The sequence below is a fragment of the Centroberyx gerrardi genome, chromosome 6 (assembly GCF_048128805.1).
Source record: "Centroberyx gerrardi isolate f3 chromosome 6, fCenGer3.hap1.cur.20231027, whole genome shotgun sequence".
Taxonomy (NCBI): Eukaryota; Metazoa; Chordata; class Actinopteri; order Beryciformes; family Berycidae; genus Centroberyx; species Centroberyx gerrardi.
In genome coordinates, this window is record NC_136002.1 from 33,833,961 (window position 1) to 33,860,987 (window position 27,027).

General features: G+C 40.8%; 1 protein-coding gene across 1 annotated transcript; it reads right to left on the minus strand.

The window, feature by feature from the left end:
* Positions 1-14: 14 nt before the first annotated feature.
* mindy4b (MINDY family member 4B) lies at positions 15-17,566 on the minus strand. Its single transcript, XM_078284308.1, has 11 exons — positions 17,504-17,566; positions 13,058-13,204; positions 9,744-9,863; positions 6,525-6,622; positions 5,544-5,709; positions 4,673-4,738; positions 4,000-4,070; positions 3,061-3,133; positions 2,539-2,715; positions 1,973-2,194; positions 15-1,438 (listed from the first exon to the last, which is right to left on the minus strand). The coding sequence occupies exons 1-11, from the start codon at positions 17,564-17,566 to the stop codon at positions 1,274-1,276; spliced, it is 1,368 nt and encodes a 455-aa protein (XP_078140434.1). The 3' UTR covers positions 15-1,273.
* Positions 17,567-27,027: the final 9,461 nt, after the last annotated feature.

Consider the following 27,027-nt stretch of genomic DNA (forward strand, 5'->3'; position numbering starts at 1 on the left):
CACATTAAACACCATTAAACAGTTAAGGAGGTTTAATGTCGTTCAGCTCGTTAACAGCCAGGCAGTGAAGCTCAGTCCGGCTCAAGTGGATCCTCACATACAGGATCCTGTTGTCTGGAGACTGTGAACCATTAAACCCTTAAAATAACCTTCAATTTACATTAACTTACATTCATTCACCCCTTAATTCATGCAAAATCCCCTTAAAATTAATTAGGGGAGTAATTAATGGAGGAGACTCCATCAAAACCCCCTTAAACTTCCTCTTAATCTTGACTGCTTACTTTCTAATTTAATGTAAAATTCAGGGAGACAGGAACTTTCCATTAATAACTCATTAATAACCTGTAAACCTGCACAAAAGACATGAAAAATCCCTTAATTTCTAGTCTCTGTGAACCAACCCATGAATAAATCCATGATACTAACCTTACTTCATTAAAAGCTGTTATTTTTAATGGATAATTAATGTTTATGTGATGAGAAATGAAGGACATTTCAGGGAGAAAGTGAAGGGCTTTGGTTTGGTGTGATGACGGTTTCCTCCAGCTGAGATATTTGTTACAGAGGGACACTGTGCTTAAAGATGGCTGCCTCCAGGGTGACAGCCAGTCCTGCCATGCTGTCCCACAATGCAACACACACAGCATTTCTGACTCTGAAATCAAACTAAGAGCAGACATTTTGTCAGGATGATTTTTCTCTGCTGGAGGAAAAACATGGATGTCAGAAGGCCGACATCTTTAAGCGCTTTAAGCGTCACAAACCATCAAACCTTAAAATACGTTTGACTTCACTTACTGTAAACAGTCGAGCTGAAAGATATTGACAAAAAATCTAATTGCGATTATTTGATAGAATATTGAAATTGCGATTTAAGTTTTTCTTGTCAGAAATTTATTAGAACTTTAAAAGTGATTTAGTTAAAAAAACAAAAAACTAGATGTGCAGATTTACTGAGTTTGAGTCTGATGAAGGTTTTGATTCTAAAACTCCTGGTTCACAAATCCAGTTTGGACCAAATTAACTGCAGACTCTGAGATTTGGAGATTGCAGAAGTTCATATATATATACATATATACATATATATATTTTATTATATTTTTCTGGTGAATTGCTCAGCTCTAGTAAACCTGTCACTGCCTCAGAATCTGTTCAATTCCTGTTTACATGTCACATGCCGTCTGTAAAAACGTGTCTTAAATAAAAAAGTCTGTATTGTTTCAGAAGGCGGAGCCATGCTGCAAGATCCGGACCGCAGCGTCAGTCCAGATCAGTAGAAAGGCGAGCAGCCGTTCCAGTCGATCGCAGCTCCGTCCCACTTGGTCCTGATGGTCATTTCCACCGAGGGAAACCTCTTCTCCGGGTCTCCGGCCGAGTGGCTGGACGACGCCTCCCAGTGGTGAGAGTGTGTATCTGCAACCAGAAAACACAACAGCTGGGGAATGAACAGCAGGGAGAGGAGCATGTAGTCCAGTCCAGTCCAGTCCAGTCCAGTCCAGTCCAGTCCAGTTCAGTCCAGTTCAGTTCAGTCCAGTCCAGTCCAGTTCAGTTCAGTTCAGTTCAGTTCAGTTCAGTTCAGTTCTGACTTCAATGTCCTGTAAGGGAAATTTGGCTAGTAGAGTTTACAGAAAATAATATAATGAAAACAACAAAAGCCTGATGAAAGCCTTATGCTGAAACATCGTCCAGTAAACACACAACTGAGAGAAGAGAGTGCAACTAGTTTTTTGCTTTTTAAAAAGGGTTCACAGTAAAAACACAGCAGAAGTCACAAAAGCAAAATACAACAATAAACTGCCACTCTGTATGAATATGGATAAATCCATATAGACCAACATGAGACCAGATGGAGTGTTTAACATGATAAAATTCAATAAAAAGTCACATACAAAGTTCCTAGGCCCTCGCTGTCTCAATTCAAATACCCGAACTGAACATTTAGAGTCACTTCGCCTGACTGCTTCCAAACAGATGAGCCTGAGTCAGACCTGAACCAGCAGGGTTCAGTACCTATGGTCAGTCTGGCGGTGGCTCTCTGGCTCGGCTGGCCGTTGTAGAAGTACAGGTGGAACAGATGCTCCATCTTCCAGTCGGACAGCAGCGAGCGGGTCGGGCCGAACAGAACAGAGCAGCTGCCGTTTATACTGCAGAGCCAGATGGGAAACCTGGGAGTCTTCAGCATGCTGCCCACCTGCAGGAGGAGGAGGAGGAGGAGGAGGAGGAGGAGGAGGAGGAGGAGGAGGAAGAGGAGGAGGAAGAGGAGGAGGAGCAGGAGGAGGAGCAGGAGGAGGAGGAGGAGGAGTAGTACAGGAACACAAAATCAATCAGATGTATCAGTGATGAAATGATCAGTTCCCAGTCAGAAACAGAACAGAAATGAACCATATTAACACAAGGGTTAGACTTGAGGACCTCCAATATGGCCGCCAGAGGGTGAGTGACGACACCTGAAAGCAATCTATATGGAACCAAACCTGCTTTTCATTCAAAATGCGATTAAAGCGGTAATTTGTTTTAACTTGTAGAAGAGCCTACCTGTGGCAGTCTGTCTCTCTCCATCTGCTCGCGGCTCCAGTGCAGGTATCCCACATCGCTGCGGGCCAGGACGCCCTGCAGGGGGCGCTCCAGAGGCCGGCCGTCCGCCCCGCACTGCACGGTCCCGTTGAACACATTAGGACTCGCCCGGCCCGTCAGCAACAGGTTCAACAAAGCCTGGAGGAACACAAAGAGATGCTGCAGACAGGTTCTTATCTGTTCATCTTAGACGCCCTAGAGGAAACCATAGAAGAAACATAGAAGAACCCAAGATGGCCTAGAAGCACTCTAGAAGAACCCTAGAAGAACACTAGACACCCTAGAGGAACTATAGAAGAACCCTAAACAATCTAGAGGTACTCTAGAAGAACCCCAGAAGAACTCTAGGCAACCTAGAGAAACCCTAGAAGAACCATAGAAGAACCCCAGAAGACCCCCAGACACCCTAGAAGAACCCTAAAAGCTGCATGAAGCATGAACCAGGCAAAGTGGTTTTGGTGCTGAGCCAACAGACTTTCTCACCTGGCGACAGGCGAAGTTTCCCAGTCTGACCTGCAGCAGGTGAGAGGTGGAGCAGTCCAGATCCTCCCTCAGTCTGTGACGGGGCAGAGGAGGAGCGGTTTGTGCCGGACTCTCTGGGTTTTCACATTTACACATTTTGTCATTTTTGAGTTGTAAACTCAAAACTCAGTATTTAACTCTCAGTCTTCATCACTGTTTGAATCTGCATGGTGATTCATGTCGGTCTGGTCAGTCTATCCACTGATTCAATGACGGAATTTCTCGCCCCGACCGATTGGTTGGTGTTTGTTGTCAGTTATCAAAATCTTTGACCAATCACAGCAGCAAAGCAGGAACGCCTCAGAGCGACAACAGTCATGGCGGCTTCACTTCCTGCTTTCAAACAGCTGATTGTTCCTCTTTTAATTCAATCCATTCAGTTTTTTGAGGACTTAAGAAATCTCTAAATATATCTTATTTTGGTCGTTGTTGTCGCTCTGTAACGCTCGTCATGAGGAGGTCTGTCCCGCCTACATCCACCATCCAATCAGGACAGTATCTGTCTGAATGAACTGCCACTGGATAGACTGACCAGACCGATATGAATCACCATGTGAATTCAAAAAGTGCTGAAGACTGAGACTCATGCAGCTGGACGGCAGGTACAGTATTTAGTACTATGTAGTTCTGAAATACAACAACGCCGCCTGGTCATATCAACAACATTTGAGCCCAGATGTGCCAGTTCCATATTTATTTGACTAAACCTGTTTCAGTATTTATTAGTGATGGAAGATCTGCTTCTCTCACGATACGATTCCATACGCGATCTGAGGTTCAGGATCAATACAACCAGGATACCATGTGATTAATAAAAGTTCAGTGACAACAAAGTCTGACTGTGCAGAATCATGATTATTTCTGAGACACAAATCTTTCTGGCGATCATCATGTTTTCACCTGTTGACTGTCCGGGAACAGATGAGGCTGTACAGGAACAGGATGACTCCATGACTCCCTTCCTCTTTAAACTGAAAGAGAACAACAGTGACTCATGTGGTTCTCTGATGTTCTCCGTCTTTAAGGCCGTCCTGTCGCGGGACAGAGGGAATCAGAGAGACAGACGACCGCTGGACTGATGATGATGTTGTGGTTAGTAATACGTGTTTACAAATAAACAAATATAACCACAAAATTATATATACCTCATTTTATGTATATAGCCTACACCTCAGTGTGTCATTTCCTTCACAATAGTATGTCTAAATTCAGTTTTGATTAAAATATCACTGAATAATCTGAATCACTTTAAGTGTTTCGTACAATAATGTAAAGAAATTTGTCTTGGTGACATTGGAGTAAAGACTTCACTAACATAGTAGTACATATCAGTCTACATGTAGACAGTAGACTATACAGTGTATTTATCACTCAACATGACATTTTCTAAAGCCAAATACACTCAGATTAAAACCACTAATGCAGCATCCAGTCTGTTGTTTTCTATTTCACTGCCATTGAAATCAACCACCTCTAGTTGTTGACAGTGAGACTTTACACCAAACAAGTAAGATAATCTGGAAAGTGACAAACCAGTTGATTGAAAACCACTGGATCGACTGGATTGACTCACACACTGGATGTGCTCGTAGATGAATTTCCTGACGTCTTCTTTATTGTTGAATGTGAATAGCTGCAGCTGAAAGAATCAAACGGTTGAAAGTTATTCATACGTTTTAATACGTTATGAAATTATTATACTGGTGGCAACTTTGTTACATCTGGCCAGTTGGTTAGGTTACAACATGTAAAACAAAATCTGATTTTTAAAGCTGCATTATGCAATTTTCGCATGTTGGCGGCCCCAGGTGGCAGCAAGATGTCACTGTTTGAATTTTGAGGACTTCATTACCCAGACAGATCGTCCACGAAGCTAGCATTAGCATGCTAACATCTCAGCGTGTTTTGGAGTAGAGACTAGGGCTAAAGACAAGACAGTTTACTGTGTCACAGTAACCAAATCCACCTTATCACACTATTCACTTTTACTGAGAACGTTACTGAATGGATCTACAGCCACACCACAACAAGCTGACTCAGCTGCTCTCTGCTTCTAGCTGCTTCATACAGATTTACACTTTATTAACTAACACACAGTTCTACAGATTTACACTTTATTAACTAACACACAGTTCTACAGATTTACACTTTATTAACTAACACACAGTTCTACAGATTTACACTTTATTAACTAACACACAGTTCTACAGATTTACACTTTATTAACTAACACACAGTTCTACATGTTCCTCCATCATGGAGACACGGTGGCTGGTAGCAGATTGGTTATGAAACTGTCTCTGTCGAAGATTTAAAAAAATAACCATACCATTCAGAAATGTTATGAACAACACATCACACTTGCAATTGTAAAGTCGATCATTTGGACCGTTGTTTCCTGCCCTTGTGATAAAATTGTTGTTGCTGTCGTTTTGATTTCGTACCCTCTCTGTGAAGTTGTCCAGTTTGTAGTCCAGGTGGGGGGTGATGCAGTAGTCTGCGGTTACCAAGGTAACGGTGGCACTGCGCTCCTCACCGGCCAACCAGAGGCTGTCGGTCAACGCTGCCGTCAACGCCCTCTCCTGATCCCTCTGTCCCACGTCACAGAGACTGGAGGGAGAGAGAGAGAGAGAGAGAGAGAGAGAGAGAGAGAGAGAGACACAGAGAGAGAGAGAGAGACAGAGAGAGAGAGAGAGATAGATAGATAGATAGATAGATAGATAATGAACACACTGTAACACTGGAAAAAATGCCCATCTAACAAGCCAATCTGTCCCCTATTGAGTTTTAAAATGTGTTTTGTAATTATTTTTTTTTATATAAAATTGTGTGCTGGTCTGATGATACTTTCCCTTGTTTCTGATTCAAATCATCTTGTTTCAACGATGTTTTTCTGTCAAATGACATGATCTCGTTTCTAGAGGACGGACCGGCCGAATTTCAAGACCTTCAAACCAGCAACCAAGTGAAAGACTCAGTTCAACATGCTGGGACTGGGTCTGGTCTGGTCTGGTCTGGTCTGGGTCTGGTCTGGGTCTGGTCTGGTCTGGGTTTGGGTTTGGGTCTGGGTCTGGGTCTGGGACTCAGTCTGGTCTGGTCTGGTCTGGTCTGGTCTGGGTCTGGTCTGGTCTTGGTCTGGGTTTGGGTTTGGGTTTGGGTCTGGGTCTGGGACTCAGTCTGGTCTGGTCTTGGTCTGGTCTGGTCCTGGGTCTGGTCTTGGTCCGGGTCTGATCTGGTCTGGGTCTGGTCCTGGTCTGGTCTGGTCTGGTCTGGGTCTGGTCCTGGTCTGATCTGGTCTGGTCTGGTCCGGTCTGGTCCTGGTGCGGGTCTGGTCTTGGTTTTGGTCCTGGTCCTGTTCCTGGTCCTGGTCCTGGTCTGGGTCCAGGTCTGGGTCCAGGTCTGGGTCTGTGCTGATCTCTCCTCACCTCTGCAGCGTCCGGCCCTCTGAGCCGCTCTGTCTGCTGAACAGCAGGAATTTAATGATGCGAGCCTGAACGACCATCTGAACGGCCCGCGCCCCGGCCTGAAACACACACACACACACACACACACACACACCACACACACCACACACACACACACACACACACACACACCACACACACCACACACACACACACACCACACACACACACACACAGTTAGTACATTAAAATTTGACTCACAGTAGAAGTTTTCTTTGTACAAGTTGGGAATTGAACTTTCCACTGAGCTGCTTCACTGTGACTCTACTTCCTGTTTATAGTCATGTCTCCTTCATGGAACCGCTTCCTGCTGGGAAAACTGAGCTTTCACACTTTTCTTGCCACCAACACGTAATTCGGTGTTAACAAGTCGAGTTCGTTTCCTGTTTTTCTGTGAGATCAGGTCGGTCGACCCGGAGTCGCCCCCTATCTTAGTCGCACTAAGATAGAGATGATGACATGATGTGATGATGTCATTCAGTCGCTGTGCAGACGGACCGGACTCAACAGCTGACTGACTCTTCTTCATGGATCTCATGACAACAGCTATTGTCCAACAGTGTAATCCCTCACCAGCAAAGTGGTAGTCACTTCGGCTAATTAGTTGTGTATGTGTGTGTATGTGTGTGTGTGTGTGTGTGTGTGTGTGTGTTCAATTACAGTGACTAGACACTCCTAGACGCTGTGACATAATGTGACTACTGGGTGTGACCGACGCCCTCCGGAGCTGACGAGTCTCGGTGATGATGTCATTCTCTGGAGACGGCAGCATGTCTGGTTTAGCTGATTGGTTTTAACTGATTTGGTTTTAGATGATTTGGTTTTAGATTATTTGGTTTTAGCTGATTTGGTTTTAGCTGATTGGTTTTAGCTGATTTGGTTTTAGCTGATTTGGTTTTAGATGATTGGTTTTAGCTGATTTGGTTTTAACTGATTTGGTTTTAGCTGATTTGGTTTTAACTGATTTGGTTTTAGCTGATTTGGTTTTAACTGATTTGGTTTTAGCTGATTTGGTTTTAGCTGATTGGTTTTTTAGCTGATTTGGTTTTAGCTGATTGGTTTTAGCTGATTGATTTTTGTAGCTGATTTGGTTTTAGCTGATTTGGTTTTAGCTGATTGGTTTTAGCTGATTTGGTTTTAACTGATTTGGTTTTAACTGATTTGGTTTTAGCTGATTTGGTTTTAGCTGATTGGTTTTAGCTGATTGGTTTTAGCTGATTTGGTTTTAACTGATTTGGTTTTAGCTGATTTGGTTTTAACTGTTTTGGTTTTAGCTGATTTGGTTTTAACTGATTTGGTTTTAGCTGATTTGGTTTTAGCTGATTGGTTTTTTAGCTGATTTGGTTTTAGCTGATTGGTTTTAGCTGATTGATTTTTGTAGCTGATTTGGTTTTAGCTGATTTGGTTTTAGCTGATTGGTTTTAGCTGATTTGGTTTTAACTGATTTGGTTTTAACTGATTTGGTTTTAGCTGATTTGGTTTTAGCTGATTGGTTTTTTAGCTGATTTGGTTTTAGCTGATTGGTTTTTTAGCTGATTTGGTTTTAGCTGATTGGTTTTAGCTGATTGATTTTTGTAGCTGATTTGGTTTTAGCTGATTTGGTTTTAGCTGATTGGTTTTTTAGCTGATTTGGTTTTAGCTGATTGATTTTTGTAGCTGATTTGGTTTTAGCTGATTGGTTTTTTAGCTGATTTGGTTTTAGCTGATTTGGTTTTAGCTGATTGATTTTTGTAGCTGATTTGGTTTTAGCTGATTGGTTTTTTAGCTGATTTGGTTTTAGCTGATTTGGTTTTAGCTGATTGATTTTTGTAGCTGATTTGGTTTTAGCTGATTGGTTTTTTAGCTGATTTGGTTTTAGCTGATTGGTTTTAGCTGATTGATTTTTGTAGCTGATTTGGTTTTAGCTGATTTGGTTTTAGCTGATTGGTTTTTTAGCTGATTTGGTTTTAGCTGATTGATTTTTGTAGCTGATTTGGTTTTAGCTGATTGGTTTTTTAGCTGATTTGGTTTTAGCTGATTTGGTTTTAGCTGATTGATTTTTGTAGCTGATTTGGTTTTAGCTGATTGGTTTTTTAGCTGATTTGGTTTTAGCTGATATGGTTTTAGCTGCAACACGCTGGACATGGAGACAGGCAGCAGAGTGTAAAAATCCTCTGGCTCTTTTATATGTACGCAAGATTTGATATGTTTTAAGCTTTATTTTATCCGGGGAAAGTGAACTCCAGTGCAGCTCCACCTGCTTCACTCCGTCACACTGGAGCTGATCAGCAGCAGTAGCAGTAGTAGTAATACTAGGCTATTAGTAGTAATACTAATAGCAGTAGTAGTAATAGTAGTAATACTAACGGTAGCAGTAGTATCAGTAGTAGTAGTAGTAGTATCAGTAGTAGTAGTAGTAGTATCAGTAGTAGTAGTAGTAGTAGTATCAGTAGTAGTAGTAGTAGTAGTATCAGTAGTAGTAGTAGTAGTATCAGTAGTAGTAGTAGTAGTAGTATCAGTAGTAGTAGTAGTAGTAGTAGTATCAGTAGTAGTAGTAGTAGTAGTAGTAGTAGTAGTATCAGTAGTAGTAGTAGTATCAGTAGTAGTAGTAGTAGTATCAGTAGTAGTAGTAGTAGTAGTAGTAGTAGTAGTAGTATCAGTAGTAGTAGTAGTATCAGTAGTAGTAGTAGTAGTAATACTTGTAGTAGTAGCAGTATCAGTAGTAGTAGTAGTAATACTTGTAGTAGTAGTAGTATCAGTAGTAGTAGTAGTAGTAGTACTAGTAGTATCAGTAGTAGTAGTAGTAGTATCAGTAGTAGTAGTAGTAGTATAGTAGTACTAGTAGTATCAGTAGTAGTAGTAGTAGTATCAGTAGTAGTAGTAGTACTAGTAGTATCAGTAGTAGTATCAGTAGTAGTAGTAGTAGTATCAGTAGTAGTAGTAGTAGTATCAGTAGTAGTAGTAGTAGTAATACTTGTAGTAGTAGTAGTATCAGTAGTAGTAGTAGTAGTAATACTTGTAGTAGTAGCAGTATCAGTAGTTGTAGTAGTAATACTTGTAGTCGTAGTATCAGTAGTAGTAGTAGTAGTAATACTTGTAGTAGTAGTAGTATCAGTAGTAGTAGTAGTAATACTTGTAGTAGTAGTAGTATCAGTAGTAGTAGTAGTAGTAATACTTGTAGTAGTAGTAGTATCTGCTCACCCTCTCGGTCTCCAGAGCGTATGCTAACTCTGAGTTCGGCTCTCTGAACTTGAAGCAGGATTTCCTCCACTCGTAGTTGAAGACGTGAAACGTTCCGCCGAATAAAATCTTCCTCAGGTTCTGAAAACGAAGAGAAACATCAAGCAGAAACATAAGAGGTCTGGTTGTGTTTTCTTCACTGTGTGTTGTAGATAACACACTTCAGTTTCAGCCAGACCAACACAGGAGGGACGAACCTCAACTCAGATTCTTGGGTCTTTCCATTCGTTCTTATCGGATGTTTCCTCGGCTGCCAAGGAAACTTCCAGGATCTTTATCCGTTCTCTCTCTGGTTCTTATTAGTACGGATGGAGCGTCGACTCCAAAAGAGTCGATTCTCGATTCCATCACGTCGATTCTGAAAATCGATTCTACTAATAAACGGAATTGGAGTCGACTCCTGTTGCAATCTCATCGAAGAAACTGTTTAATTTAAACAAATTTATAATTAATTAATTCATCCATTGGACACTTGCTACAAAACCCGTTGAGTTAACCAGCCTTCATAGAACATTTGTACCAGCTTTTGTACCATTTTGTGGTAATGTAATAAATTAATTTTGTTGTACAACTTAAATTTTTGTGTTGATTTTCATTTGAAGTCAGAGTTGGAATTGATCGTCCGTCCCTACTCATTAGATTATTAAGACGTAAATCACGTCACGGAGAACACAAGCCGGCAGGACTGAGAACCAGGAAGTGTGTGATCCTGGTGTGATTCATGCTAACACTGCTGGAAGTTAACCTCATACTTCTTCTTCTGTTTATTCTAAACAAACAGGAAACGTAAAACGCATCACTTCCTGTGAACCAGAGGATTTTTCCCAGTTCTGGACTCTCTGTCTTTTTAAATATAAAACAACACACAAGCATAAATTAACATTCAAAGATAATTAATATATGGATAACTTAATTATATTAGAAAACAATGGGAGTCTATGAGTTCAAACAGACAGTAGGAGCTTCTGGAAATACATCAGAGGATTTAGACTTTTCATGGAGAGGAAAAATAAAATGACACCGGTGTTAATCTTTAAAGAGATTTCTTTAGACCTGAATGTGTTCTGCTCTAACATGAACTTTAGCTGTCGGCTTCAGGATAAACACAAGCTGTTAGCTGCTTAACAGACATGAATTAATAAGGAGACTTCACACACACACACACACACACACACACACACACACACACACACACAAATATGCACACCAACACAGACACACTGTCTTGATAAGGTGAGTAGGGGTGTGTGTGTGTAAGAATATTATACAGCTCCTTATACACACACACACACACATACACATAAACATACTCTCTCTCTCTGTCTCTCTCTCTCTCTCTCTCTCTCTCTCACACACACACACACACACCGACAACCAAGGACATGAATTAATAAGAGGACTCAACCGCTAGGCTTCTGTCTCCTTAGACACACACACACAGAAACACGAAAATGTACACTGACACACACACAGACACACTTACCTAATTAAATAGGTAAGTGCATATGTGTGTGTAAGACTGTTATGCAGCTCCTTACACACACACACACACACACAGTTTGTGGTTTGTGTGTAAGCAGCTGGTCTGTGATCAGTTGAACAGGCAGACAGCAGCGGTGTCAGGTGACCTGTTCCAGTTTCCCATAAATACGGTGGATAGAAAGGACACGCCCACTCACATCGAAACCCCCAAAACACTTTACCCTCCGCCCTGCCGACCCGCCGCTGGCTCCATCGTTACAAACTGTTTCAAGCTTTGTTCAAACTCACAGAACTTTATTTTAAATTCTAGTCCAGATCTCAAGGTTTCCAAAGACACCAAACATGTCAGGCTGAACTACATCTAGATTTCTTCCACTTGTTGTTATGTTGCAGGTGTTTGAATATTTCACTCAATATTAATATTATTATTAATATTCAATCTTTCACTTCAGTGAAGCGTTGGAACAGCAGATACAGAATATGGAGGAGACACTGAAGTGCAGGACGGAAATTTTTTTTTTCATTTTTTAAACATCTGTTAACTTTAATTCTCACAATTACAAACTACTTCATAGTACAATGCTGTGATTAGGAATAATATAGGAACTAATGCTTGAGCTACAGTTATCTGCAGCAGGACTCTGTATGAATCGGGGTCACAAACGTCGCTAAGAGGTTGCAAAGATGTTTGCGACAGTGTCGTTTTTTGGCACTTCCACTAGGAGTCGCCAAATTCAACAATTTTCAGATCCTACACACAGGGGCTTTAAGAGGAAATTTAAGGGGAAAATCAGAGTTAGTTAAAATCAGCTGTTGGCGATGTTCTTCTCATCTCTGTCTCCATTCAGTAGTTTTTCTTCTTGGTGGATAACCGGCCAATCGTAGACGAGGTGACGTCACCTCCAGATGTTTCCAGCAGCTACAGTGGAGTTTGATATGAGAAAATGTTTCAGGATGTAAAACATCAGCGGTAAACGTCAGGTTTTGGTGTCAGTCCCTCAGAATCAAAGAGCGAGGGCTTCTTTCTAGAGCCGCCATTTTGCACCGAGAGACGTTCAACAATCATACAGGGAGAAATCCATCGTAGAAGAGGAGAGAGACCAGTTTCTCCACCACAGGAGCAGGAGAGAGACCAGAATGCACTGCAGGAGCAGGAGAGAGACCAGAATGCACTGCAGCAGAGAGACAGGTTGGGCTTTCACTTTTTCAAGGCTGGAAAAACTTTCTCTATCCCCCCGTCCCAATTCAGCTCCTAACCCTTGAATTTGCGCGTTCCTGCGAGCCGCCGCCATGATGGAGGGCGTCCCGTTCTCAAGTGAGCCAAATGAAGGGAAGTTTGTCCCGGAGCTGCTGCTGCAGGTCCTTCAGCCTCCTGTGAGCGGCTCCTCCTCCTGATACAACACTGACACTTCTGACTGAGTGTCACTCAGAACGAGGGGAGTGTTTAGGGGGCGTAATGGGACGGGGGGCTCCGCTCTCTCTCTCCACCTACACATCTCAACCCCTTCTCTGAGGGTGGTTGAAAGGCTTTCTGGGAAATGAAGGAAATGACTAACTGAAGTAGAAACAGATGAGGCAGACAGACAGAGAGACAGGCAGACAGAGAGACAGGCAGACAGACAGGCAGGCAGACAGAGAGACAGGCAGACAGACAGGCAGGCAGACAGAGAGACAGACAGACAGAGAGACAGACAGACAGACAGGCAGACAGAGAGACAGGCAGGCAGACAGAGAGACAGGCAGGCAGACAGGCAGACAGACAGACAGAGAGACAGACAGACAGACAGTCTCACCACAGACAGGTCCTGGGTGAGCGGCTCTCCTCCCAGACTCGGGGAGACGGCGAGCGTTCTGGGGATGGAGCAGAGCGACGGCAGGCTGCTGCAGGGGGGCGGAGCCAACGCCTCGTCTGGCTCCTCCTCCTGACCGCCGCACAGCCTCTGAAGAGCACACACACACACACACACACACACACACACACACACACACATTTCAGAAACACGCACAGTATTTACTTTGCCTCTCGTTTTCTTCCATTGAAAACACACAAAGGTAAAAAAAAGAATAATTCTGGTAGCGAATGCAATTTCGCCCCTTCAGATTTGGTCAGAGTTCAAGTGACTCTGACCGGATTCACACAGTCAGAGGGACAAAAGTAGTGAAACACACAAACCATCAGTTAGTCTGCAGAGAAGGAGTGAAGACCTGACCCTGACCCTGAAGTCTCATGAAACAACTGAAACCAAAGTTCACTGCCAACTGTTTAACCTTCAACTTACTTCCCAGGTAGGTGAGCTTCCTTCGATAAAGAGCCTCATCTTGAAGTGTGACATCATCAACAACTTTACTAGTCTAACAACTTTACTAGTCTAACAAGTTTACTAGTCTAACAAGATTACTAGTCTAACAAGATTACTAGTCTAACAAGTTTACTAGTCTAACAACTTTACTAGTCTAACAGGATTACTAATCTAACAAGTTTACTAGTTTAACAACTTTACTAGTCTAACAAGATTACTAGTCTAACAACTTTACTAGTCTAACAAGATTACTAGTCTAACAAGTTTACTAGTCTAACAACTTTACGAGTCTAACAAGATTACTAGTCTAACAAGTTTACTAGTTTAACAACTTTATTAGTCTAACAAGATTACTAGTCTAACAACTTTACTAGTCTAACAAGATTACTAGTCTAACAAGTTTACTAGTCTAACAACTTTATTAGTCTAACAAGATTACTAGTCTAACAAGTTTACTAGTCTAACAACTTTACTAGTCTAACAAGTTTACTAGTTTAACAACTTTACTAGTCTAACAAGTTTACTATTCTAACAAGATTACTAGTCTAACAACTTTACTAGTTTAACAACTTTACTAGTCTAACAAGATTACTAGTCTAACAAGTTTACTAGTCTAACAAGTTTACTATTCTAACAAGATTACTAATCTAACAAGTTTACTAGTTTAACAACTTTACTAGTCTAACAAGTTTACTATTCTAACAAGATTACTAGTCTAACAACTTTACTAGTTTAACAACTTTACTAGTCTAACAAGATTACTAGTCTAACAAGTTTACTAGTCTAACAACTTTACGAGTCTAACAAGATTACTAGTCTAACAAGTTTACTAGTTTAACAACTTTATTAGTCTAACAAGATTACTAGTCTAACAACTTTACTAGTCTAACAAGATTACTAGTCTAACAAGTTTACTAGTCTAACAACTTTATTAGTCTAACAAGATTACTAGTCTAACAAGTTTACTAGTCTAACAACTTTACTAGTCTAACAAGTTTACTAGTTTAACAACTTTACTAGTCTAACAAGTTTACTATTCTAACAAGATTACTAGTCTAACAACTTTACTAGTTTAACAACTTTACTAGTCTAACAAGATTACTAGTCTAACAAGTTTACTAGTCTAACAACTTTACTAGTCTAACAAGTTTACTATTCTAACAAGATTACTAATCTAACAAGTTTACTAGTTTAACAACTTTACTAGTCTAACAAGATTACTAATCTAACAAGTTTACTAGTCTAACAACTTTACTAGTCTAACAAGTTTACTATTCTAACAAGATTACTAGTCTAACAACTTTACTAGTTTAACAACTTTACTAGTCTAACAAGATTACTAGTCTAACAACTTTACTAGTCTAACAACTTTACTAGTCTAACAAGATTACTAGTCTAACAAGTTTACTAGTTTAACAACTTTACTAGTCTAACAAGATTACTAGTCTAACAAGATTACTAGTCTAACAAGTTTACTAGTCTAACAAGATTACTAATCTAACAAGTTTACTAGTCTAACAAGATTACTAGTCTAACAAGTTTACTAGTTTAACAACTTTATTAGTCTAACAAGATTACTAGTCTAACAAGTTTACTAGTCTAACAAGTTTACTAGTTTAACAACTTTACTAGTCTAACAAGTTTACTAGTCTAACAAGATTACTAGTCTAACAAGTTTACTAGGCTAACAAGTTTACTAGTTTAACAAGTTTACTAGTTTAACAAGTTTACTAGTCTAACAAGTTTACTAGGCTAACAAGTTTACTAGTTTAACAAGTTTACTAGTTTAACAAGTTTACTAGTCTAACAAGATTACTCGCTCACTTCATCGATTCCGCCATTATGAGAATTTTTTTCAGGAATGAGAGGGGGAGAGCGTCGCTTTCAAACAGCGAGGTAGGAGACAAGCTAGTTTTAAAAAAATGAAACGCTGCTGAATGGAGGGGGAGGAGCTTCACTCAGGAGCGGAAGTTGACAACAAGCTTTAGAAAAGAGGAGAAAACAGCAACACAGCTGGATGTTGGTTCATATCATTATGTCTCTATGAAATCTCCACACAGCACACATCAGCTTCAGGATTGGTCAGAAGGGCCGATGTCGCTTACTGCAGGTTTAACATCTTGATGGAAACATCTGATAATCCAACAAGCTGCGACTCTTTACTGAGGCTTTACTGAGCGCTCACTCCAAAAGCTTCATGAGCTACAGAAGCGTCCGGCAGAGAGCAGCGATCAGAGTGACGAGTTGAAGTTGAGCTGAGGTTAACTTTATGCAAATTACGGTGATGCTAATTTTTTATTTTCTCCCTGCTGTAACATCTCAATATGTACTGAAGTTCATATCAGATGTTTGTTCCATATTGACCAGGAGGAGAAACTGATTGGAGCTTTACGATCCATCGCTGTTTGTTTTATTGTGAACTGAGAGCAAAGGACCGGGTCAGAAACAGACTCAAGCTCAACTGCACTCGAAACTCTGAGAAAAACGACTTCCAACACGGAAAAGTGCAAAGGAGCGGTCGTTCAAGTCGGAGTTCCCAGTCGGAAAGTCGGACAAAATTATTTCCGCCCGAGTTCTCAGACATAAACACAGCTGACGTCACAGCATCAACTTGTACTTAATAAAACTTGATTTTACTTGATATGTAGTTTTTGTGTTATGAAAACTTGTTGTAACAACTTTGTAGTTTCCATTTGTAACGTAATTCAGTGACTTGTGCTTCGTTAGTAGATAGAAGTCTTTGCTGTCTGAACTTGCTGTCAGATAGCTGCCGTTAACGTTAACGGGTAAAGGCTGTTGCGTCCATGTTTTCCCGAGAAGACGCACTGGAACGCGTTTAGATCGGAGGTCGGTAGTTCCAACTCGGCACTACCGACCTCCGACCTCCAGTGGAATGAAGCATCAGCCAACAAAGTGATTCTGATTCTGTTACGACAGCCGAAACTAAAACGGCAAAGTAAACGGTAAAACGGTGTTGTGTAGAAATATAGACGAGGTACATTTTGCTTACTAAATAATAAACAGGGAAATTGTTAATTTGATCATGCTTGTCCTGGTCCACGGCCGGCCTGCTGAGGAGTTCTACCACAAACTTCATACTGGGTACAACCGAACGTGATCGCCAGGGGGCGGGGCTTCAAGCATGCGCCTGGTGCTGCTCATGAAGCTTTGGGTGTGAGCGCACAGTCAGACTGACTGAACAGACTCCCGTCCGGCTGCCTGTCAGCCTCACAGACGATTTCAGGGTTTCATTAATGTTCAGGCCTCTCAAGGCCTCTGACCTTTAACCCCTGTGATCCTCAGACAGGGCTGTTGGGGTAAAGTCTAGGCTAAAGGTCAAAGGTGACTGACCGTTCTCTGTCCGGCCTGAGGAGGTTAGACCGCTCCATCAGTGTCATCCTTTAAATCCGCCGGTGGCTCCATCATTACAAACACAAGCTTTGTTCAAACCTACAGAACTTTATTTTAAATTCTAGTCCAGATCTGAAGGTTTCCTCAGACCCGAACATGCCAGGCTGAGCTACAGGGAGATGTGGAGAAACTGAAGCTCAAACATCTGGATTTCCTCCAGCTGCTGTGATGTTGCAGCTTGTCTGAATATTTCTCTCAGTCTCAGCAGCTGCAGTGAAGAGCTGAACAGCAGAGACACGAGATGAGGAGACATGAAGGATGGAGAATGGTTTTTATAACTTTGAAGCTACTTAAGAGGAAACTTAAGGGGAAAATCAGACTTCAAGGAGTTAAACTGAATATTATTTTCTTCTTTCTCACCATTTCTGATATTACTTTTATGTTTCTTTTTATTGCCCGTTTGTGAAGCTTCTTCTTTTGAGAGTTGCTCTTTCAATAAAAATATAATGATTATTATTATTTATTATTATATTTATTATTATTTCAGGAATTGGTATGAAGTAAATCAAAGAAATCCTCAGGACTCACGTCAGGGTTTTTGTTGATTTCCTGTTGAAGCAGCTCGATGTAGCCCAGCCTGCAGTCTGACATCACTACTACTACTACAAGTACTGCTACTACTACTACTACCAGTACTGCTACTGTACCAGTACCAGCTACTACTACTGATACTGCTAATACTGTTAGTAATAGGCTACTACTGCTGCCTCCGCTCCGGTTATGACTACTACTACTACTAATAATAATAATAGTATGACTGCGACTACCAGTGCTGCTACTGAAACTCTTCTTCTTCTTCTTCTTCTTCTTCTTCTTCTTCTGTACAGGTGTTTGTCAGACTGCGGCTCCTGGTTAAATTCCTGGAGCTCGTTCAACAAACTCCTGGTGAACTGCATGAAAACACTCAGCTGAATAAACTGTCTGCTACAACAGAGAGAGAGAGAGAGAGAGAGAGAGAGAAAGAGAGAGAGAGAGAGACAGAGAGAAAGAGAGAGAGAGAGAGAGAGAGAGAGAGAGAGAGAGAGAGAGAGAGAGAGAGAGAGAGAAAGAGAGAGACACAGAGAGAGAGAGAGAGAGAGAGAGAGAAAGAGAGAGACACAGAGAGAGAGAGAGAGAGAGAGAGAGAGAGAGAGAGAGAGAGACACAGAGAGAGAGAGAGAGAGAGAGAGAGAGAGAGAGAGAGAGAAAGAGAGAGACAGAGAGAGAGAGAGAGAGAGAGAGAGAGAGAGAGAGAGAGAGAGAGAGACAACAGAAGGTGGATATACCACACAGCATGAACAGTGAAACTAAATACTGCTCTCTCTTTCTCTCTCTTTCTCTCTCTCTCTCTCTCTCTCTCTTTCTCTGTGACACCTGGTCGTTACAGGACACAGATCAGGTTCTGTGACGAGACCACAATGCACACACACACACACACACACACACACACACACACACACACACACACACACACACACACACACACACACACACAAGGTCCCCCTAAGTGTTTTCTGATTGGATGTCAGGGACCTGATCGGAAACAGAACTACTGACTGGACCAAGAACCACAGACAGACAGACAGACAGGCAGACAGACAGACAGACAGACAGACAGGCAGGCAGACAGACAGGCAGGCAGGCAGACAGACAGACAGGCAGGCAGGCAGGCAGGCAGGCAGGCAGGCAGACAGGCAGGCAGGCAGGCAGGCAGGCAGACAGACAGGCAGGCAGACAGGCAGGCAGACAGACAGGCAGGCAGGCAGGCAGGCAGACAGGCAGGCAGGCAGGCAGGCAGACAGGCAGGCAGACAGACGGGTTCTGGATCTTTACTGAGTATTTCCATCCTGTGAGACTTTCTGCTGAGTCACTAGTTACTTTGCAGAATAAGGTTTTCTCATAAAACATGTTGCGTTGTTAGAGTTTAAACTCCAGCAGTATCTGCAGCAGTTAGACGACAACATTAAAATACTTCTGACAGGTTCATGCTTCAATAATTTAACTCTGACAGAATGACGACTTTTACTTTGCTGCTATAGTACATTTTACTGCTAATAGCCTACTTCTATACTTTTACTTAAGTAAACTTTTGAACGCAGAACTTTACTTTTAGTAGGCCTAAGTATTTTTATTTATGGTGTTGCTGCTTTTACTGAAGTGAAGGACTTGAGGACTTTTTCCACTAACTGCTGCACACTCAGCATGTTGACAGAAGAGATTCTGAATCTCAAGTGAACTTCCTGGTTAAATAAAGTTTAAATAAAAAAATAAAAAACCAAACCTGGGCCAGATCTACCAAGCCCCTCTAGAGATGCTCTGTGGACAGACGGCTAGTTAGCTAGCTGACCTCCCAGGTTCAAACTAGCCATACTAGCCTACTTGACTCCGCCCACTGAGGTTTAACTCAACCAATGAGATTATTTCTGACTGAAACGTTTGCAGCTAAAAAGTCGATCCTGTCAGACAGAATTAATACTGAAATATTATTTCAGGTCTCTGCACTAATCTGACAAATATAACAACACATATGGAAGAAATCAGTTAGATTAATAGGCATGAAAATATACAGTATTATCTTTGAGTTTATGTTTTCTACCATGTTGATGTTGTGGCCTTTTGTAATAACATGACAGCAAATTATATTTCTTTATGCGTTGTTTTACAGTAGGAATCTGTTCTCTGTATTACACAAGATAGATAGATAGATAGATGGATAGATTGATAGATTGATAGATTGATAGATTTGAGGAAATGAAACTTACTGTTATATGTTGTAATTCCAGCCTGTAGGGGAAATGACAGAACAGTTAGCTCTGAATTCAAATTAGCTTCATTTTATTTAATTAAAGTTGATTGTTTTCTTGAGAACTTTGGTTTTATAATGTAGGACATTTGGTTTTATCTATCTGTTAACAGAGTTCCAGGTTTTTAACACACATGCAAAAGGCTGACACTGAAACAAGCCTGTGAACACTGGCTGTATATCCTTTGAATCCACATACACACATATGCAGACACGTGTACACCATGTGCATCATGCACAGGCATACACACACACACACACACACACACACACACACACATAACACTATCTTAATACTGTAGTTATTGTTAAATGTATTTTATGTACTACTAACTTCTTAGTCCCTGTCCTTATCTGTATTGTATTTTAATGTTTCTGTATATTTATTTTGAAGCTTAATGTTCCTGTACTTTCTGTTTTAACTCCAAAAGCCGAGCCAACTAGTTTGTATTTTATATATGAAACAATGTTTAACGTATTTGTCCCTGTTAAATAAACGAGTAAATAAAAAAAAATACTACTACTACTAGATAGACAGACAGGCAGACAGACAGGCAGACAGACAGACAGACAGACAGGCAGGCAGACAGACAGACAGACAGGCAGGCAGACAGACAGACAGGCAGACAGACAGACAGACAGACAGGCAGGCAGGCAGGCAGGCAGGCAGGCAGACAGACAGACAGACAGACAGACAGACAGACAGGCAGACAGGCAGGCAGACAGACAGACAGACAGACAGGCAGACAGACAGACAGACAGACAGACAGACAGGCAGACAGACAGACAGACAGACAGACAGACAGGACCTGTTCTCCTCCCTCCTGCGCTCCAGCTCAGACATTTGGGTCAGGATCTCCTGCAGCGTCTCCTCCTCCATCTGACAGGAACAACAAACCAAACACACCTGATCAGGATTTGGTCTCATCAGTCTGAGGTTCAGCAGCAGTTTGAGGCAGAGAGCGCCCTCTGCTGGTTCACTGTAGCATGAACTGTGTTGAAGTGCTATGGAGGACAGAATCGTCCATAATTAGAAATACATATGACCAAATACATCTATCAATAAATATAAAATAAATGTGTAAAATTATATGCAGAGAAACCTGTCAATAAATGAATGAAAAAATAAAAGTGCGCATAATTCAATAAGTGAATGAGTAAAACACATAATGAAGAAGAAATAAATAATACATTTCCTTACTCATTTTCCCCCCAAATCATTTATTTCAGTATTAATTTATTTCTGTATTTTCTGCTACATCAGTATTTTCAGTTCACCGTCTCTGCATGTGATGGGACTGTACGGCTTTTTTCACCTTGTTAGCTGAATTTTCATGCCATAATATACAACTATTTAACAATAAAAAAAAAAGTGGATTTTTATATCAGAATCTCATTCCTCTTCCTTCCTGGTAAACAGAGTATCTTTAATGGTGACATCACACTGCACCAGGAGGAGGAAATAACCCCAACCAATAAAACCCCCCTCCGCCCCCCTAACTGATCTCCCATTGGTTTAGACTTTTGAATGCACAGGAATGTATGAGTGTGTGTGTGTGTGTGTGTGTTACATGTTGATTTGCTCTTTAAAGGACAGTTCAGTCTGACTGGAGTTTCCATCACTGCAGATGGTTTTCAGCTTTTATCACGTTAGCAGATATTTGATATTTTCCTTCATCTCAGTTGTTTTTCAAAGTAAAATAATATTCTGAAACAAACTGTCTAAATGTTACGAGTTTCTCCCAGTGAAGAAGAGAGCAGCAGTTTAAAGGGACGGTCCACCCAGTTAAAACTCAGTTAAACTTAATTTTCTTCTTTAGTTTGACTCTTGAGTTCTGATGATCTGATGATTTGATTTCCAGAGAGCTGCTGGGCGAGCGAGGAGAGAGAGAGAGAGAGAGAGAGAGAAGAGAGAGAGACAGAGAGAGAGAGAGAGAGAGACAGAGAGAGAGAGAGACAGAGAGAGAGAGAGAGAGACAGAGAGAGAGAGAGACAGAGAGAGAGAGAGAGAGGAGAGAGAGAGAGAGACAGAGAGAGAGAGAGAGAGACAGAGAGAGAGAGAGACAGAGAGAGAGAGAGAGAGGAGAGAGAGAGAGAGACAGAGAGAGAGAGAGAGAGACAGAGAGAGAGAGAGACAGAGAGAGAGAGAGAGAGAGAGGAGAGAGAGAGAGAGAGAGACATCATAGGAGGGAGAAATACATACATAAATAAATGGGGAAATAATAATAATAATAATAATGATAATAACAACTTTATTTGTATAGCACTTTTCTGGGAAACAATATTTACAAAGTGATTTACATACAATAAAACCCAAGGAGACAGTTTTTTTTTTTTTTTGTTCACCTTTATTTATTCAGGGGAGTTTCACTGAGAGCAATGCTCTCTTTTTCAGGAACGCCCTGATCACATTCACACCTGGAAGCTGATCAGTACAACCAGTCTGATCTGCTGCCACTGAGCAGCTCCACTGGAGCGGTTGGGGTTAAGGGCCTTGCTCAAGGGCACCTCAGTGGTGGTAATGAGGGAGGGGCAAGCGCTGCTTTTCACTTTCCCCACCCAGATTTATCCTGCCGGTCCGGGGGATTGAACCGACGACCTTCCGGTCACAAGCTCGCTTCTCTAACCTTTAGGCCACCACTGCCCACCACAGTGATGTACAAGCACCACAATTAAATAAAATAAAGTTGAATAAAAAAAAGAATAAATAAATAAATAAAAATTAGGAATAAAAGGTGATACAAGGGATACACAGATACAACTAGAAATCAGAGATAGAACTAAAAACAGAAAATATTTTTTTCTGTTTTTAGAAGGGATTTAAAGGTGATGACCATATAGATCATTTTCCTTGTTGATGCATTGTCTTATTGTTCTTACTTACTATGCATTTATGCACGCTGTTATCTATTTATATATTTTTTCTCGATTTTTATGAATTTTATTTTTTAACATTTATTTATTTTGTATTTATTAATGGATTTTTTCATTTATTTCTAATTATGGGCGATTCTGTCCTCCATAGAAGTTCAATAAATCAGCAGTTTATCATTAGTTTCTGTCTTTTTATGTATGGAGTAAAAAAGAGAATGAATTTGGGGCAAAAAATTATTATATATATATAATTTTATATATATTATAATTTTTAAAATAATGTTTGTATTACACAATACTTGTTGCAAACAGATAGAAAACACCTGTTGTGAACTTCTATCATTATGCCTGTAAAATAAAATAAAACTAGCATTTTTTAAACTAAACTACTAAACTACTAAATCTGACAATAAAAAAAAAACTAAAAATAAATGTGTAAAAAAACAACACACACAGACACACACAAAAAGATAACACAACCAAACCCACAGTGAAAACTAACTAAAACTAAACTGACATTGAATTAAAAAATGGAACAGTATATAAAAACTAAAGATGAAATCTGAAGCTATAATAACCCCGGTGTGCACGCTGCAGCTCTCTCTGCATCAGTGTGGAGAGAAGCTGAGGATAAATGAATGTAAAGACATTATAAGAAGTATCAGGACAAATTCAAACAGGCTTCGTATTTGACAGAAGAAACTGAGGAAGGTTTCCCCAGGAGCTTCTGTGGCTCTGAAATCAGGACAAAACTTTCTGTCCAGAAAAAGTTGTTTTGACTAAAACACAAAATAACAACTATACGTTCTATGTGGTTCATTACTGTCTAAATGTTTATTTCTGAGAGCAGAATATTGTATTTTAGTGGTACTGACCATTTAGCTGAGAGTATGCTGAAATATATACAATAAAAAATGGCTTTACTGTGAGGTGAAATGTAAAGGTATTGAAAAACGGACAGAAGTTTCAAAACAATTTTCAACTGTTTTCATTTAGTGCTAAAAAGAATGCAGGACAGTCCAATTTTGTATGATATAGCCCGTCTGCCTTTTGTAATGGTTGCAATATAATTTTTACGAAAAGCTGGAATTATGTCAAAAGACTTTGTGATGAGCAGGATTTAATAATCAAGAAAAATGGCACTAGTTGAATTCCAAATATGTCAAGATGATGAACATGGTGAAATGATTTTTACAGAGGAATCTGATTCATACTCAATCTCTTTAGTCGCAACACTTCAGATATAGATATATATATAGATATATATATATATCTATATATATATATATATATATATATATATCTATATCTGAAGTGTTGCGATATATATATATATATATATTTATATATATATATATATATATATATATACACACAATCAAAAATGGCTTTACTATGAGATAAAATGTAAAGGTAGTGAAACAGAAGTTTCAAAAACTCCACAGCTCAAATCTATAACTTCAATTTAATGTTAGTCTTACCTTGTTCCACAGTGCAGTCTGTCCAAGTTAAGCTCCTTTTACTGAGGAGGCTGTCGGATGTCGGATGGTTTTATGGCTCCGCTGAGTTACATATTCATGAAGAGTTACTGCAGGCGGTCTGGCCTGTGCCGGTTTGTCCTGCTGTGTGTTGATGCTGTGGCAGGCAGCAGTACTGAGCCTGGTTGGATGGACACAGTAAAACCTGTTTTGTTTTTTTACAGAGAAATTTTGAGAAGTGAGGAGCAGCTAAACCTGGGGACACATTCAAAGATTTTTCCAATCATAAGCGACAATGAAAAGATTGGGCAGCGCACATTTAACAACTATTTGTAGATTTCCAATCTCTTGTGACTCTCACACATAACGGCTGTCTTTGAGGAGCACAAATCTAAAGACCACAGACCGTATTCAAAAGCCTGAGAATAAGCGGCCGCAGTTCTGTCGCCAGAAGATGAGTGTTTGTGGTTCACCTGCACTAGCAAGAATGTATTTTTCCACAATATTTTGATGCCAAAAATATAAGTGTAGCCCATACAGCTTGTGGCAGTTGTGGGTTGTGCTGCAATTTGCATGGAAAAAAGACTGAGAACACATTCAGGTTTCTTTTTCTTTCCCGGCTCAGCCATCGCACACGTTGGATCTTGTGTTTTCACTTCCGGTATTGAAAATTGGTGTTAAGATTTGAGTCTTTGAGGAGCGCAAACCACACGATCATGCAAAGACCAGCCCCGATAAAATGAAACATGTTTGATCTAATCATGACGTTGCCGATTTGGATCACAGGAGAAAGATTTGAGTCTTTCCCACACACATAAAGCTTACAGCTGCGACTATACAGCGCAACCCTGGACTACCTGAACTACCTGGACTACCTGGACTACCCTGAACTACCCTGGACTACCTGGACTACCCTGAACTACCCTGAACTACCTGGACTACACTGAACTACCTGGACTACCCTAAACTACCCTGGACTAGCTGAACTACCTGGACTAACCTGAACTACCCTGGACTACCCTGAACTACCTTGGACTACCCTGGACTACCCTGAACTACCCTGGACTACCCTGAACTACCCTGGACTACCTGGACTACCCTGGACTACCCTTAACTACCTTGGACTACCCTGGACTACCCTGGACTACCTTGGACTACCCTGAACTACCCTGGACTACCCTGAACTACCCTGGACTACCTGGACTACCCTGGACTAACCTTAACTACCCTGGACTACCCTGAACTACCCTGGACTACCTGGACTACCCTGGACTACCCTTAACTACCTTGGACTACCCTGGACTACCCTGAACTACCCTGGACTACCTGGACTACCCTGGACTACCCTTAACTACCTTGGACTACCCTGGACTACCCTGGACTACCCTGGACTACCGCAGACTCTGCCTGATCTGAAATTGTTGCCAAATCAGGCTTTGTGTAATGTGCCCCAAGCTTTAGTTAGAAATATACTGCAATGTGATGTAATTGGTCAATCAAGATCAATCAACCAATCAATCAATCAAGCTAGATCACAAGGTGAGTCAGTAAAATCCATACCACAACTAAACTGCCGCATTACGGAGAAAATACAAAATTCCTATCAATTAATTTTCAGTTGTTTTTATTTAGTGCTAAAAAGAATGCAGGACAGTCCCATGTTGTATGATGTAGCACATGCCTCTGACTTTTGTAATACTTGCAATATAATTTTACCAAAAGCTAGAAAAAATGTCATGAAGGTCTTCTTGATGAGCAGGATTTAATAATCAAGAAAAATGGCACTCGTAGAATTCCAAATATGATAAGAGATGGTATGAATGCAATAACACGAACATGATATGAAGTGAAATGATTTTTACAGAAGAATCTGATTAACACTCAATCTCTTTCTCATCCATCAGTGGAGAGGAGGAAAAAGGGTAAAAACTTTTCATGTTCATTCAGGTTTTCCAGGAAGAATGTTTGTCTTTCTGGCACTTCAGATACATAGAAAACATTACCATTTCTCTGAACTCTGTAGCTACTAATGGGACACCACCTATCAATTCTGGTATTTTTCTTTCTTTGAAAACTTTTTTGTGAAAACTGCCATGGTCTGTCATGCACTTGCTCTTCAGATTCTGCCGAGCGATTCAGAAAGTCTGGTGTTTCCCTCGTCAACGGCTTGTTCTCGCTCGGAGAAACGATCGAGCCAATCAGCGCCTTTGTGGGCGGGACTAAAGTTTGAACCATTCGTGCAACAGTTTTTCATATGGATTTCGGAAGAATAATATTTGTTGAAATCACCCCCTTAACCAGCATATTGTCTTATATTCAAAGACAATATTTTTGTCAAAAACGACCAACATTCTTGGTGAAGTTAGAAAATACACCCAGCATCAAAATCAGCCCCCCCACACAGAAAATAAATCTGTTTGGGAACCAAACTGACATTCAGGCTGAATATCAGGCTGGGCCTAGCCTCCTGTATTGATCAACCACTGCTGCATTGGCAGAAAAGTCAAATTTGGAATCACTACTCTATTAAATCACATGTTAAGATGGATATATTTGTTTTGCAGTATACAAACACCTTGAAGGCAGTCCAACTGAGTCTCAATCTGTCAACAGCCTGGTGAAATCCTGGCCTTTAATCGTCCCTCCTACTGAACAAGACACCACAATTAAACACATGATGGAAACAATATGACACCAGCCCCCCTACAGGATGATGTGTTCATGTTCTTCAGAGAAGGAGCCAGGTCCGTCTCGGCTTTTCATCTGAGGAGATGGTTTCTTTTCACCGAGAGGGGAGAGGACCGGCTTAAGAGGGCTCGATTGTTCGATTTGCTTTGTTCTTTCAACAGTTCCTGGCCCGGAGAAGCCGAGGTCCAAACCTCCTATTGAGAAAGACTAACAGGAGAGCTTCAGTGTCA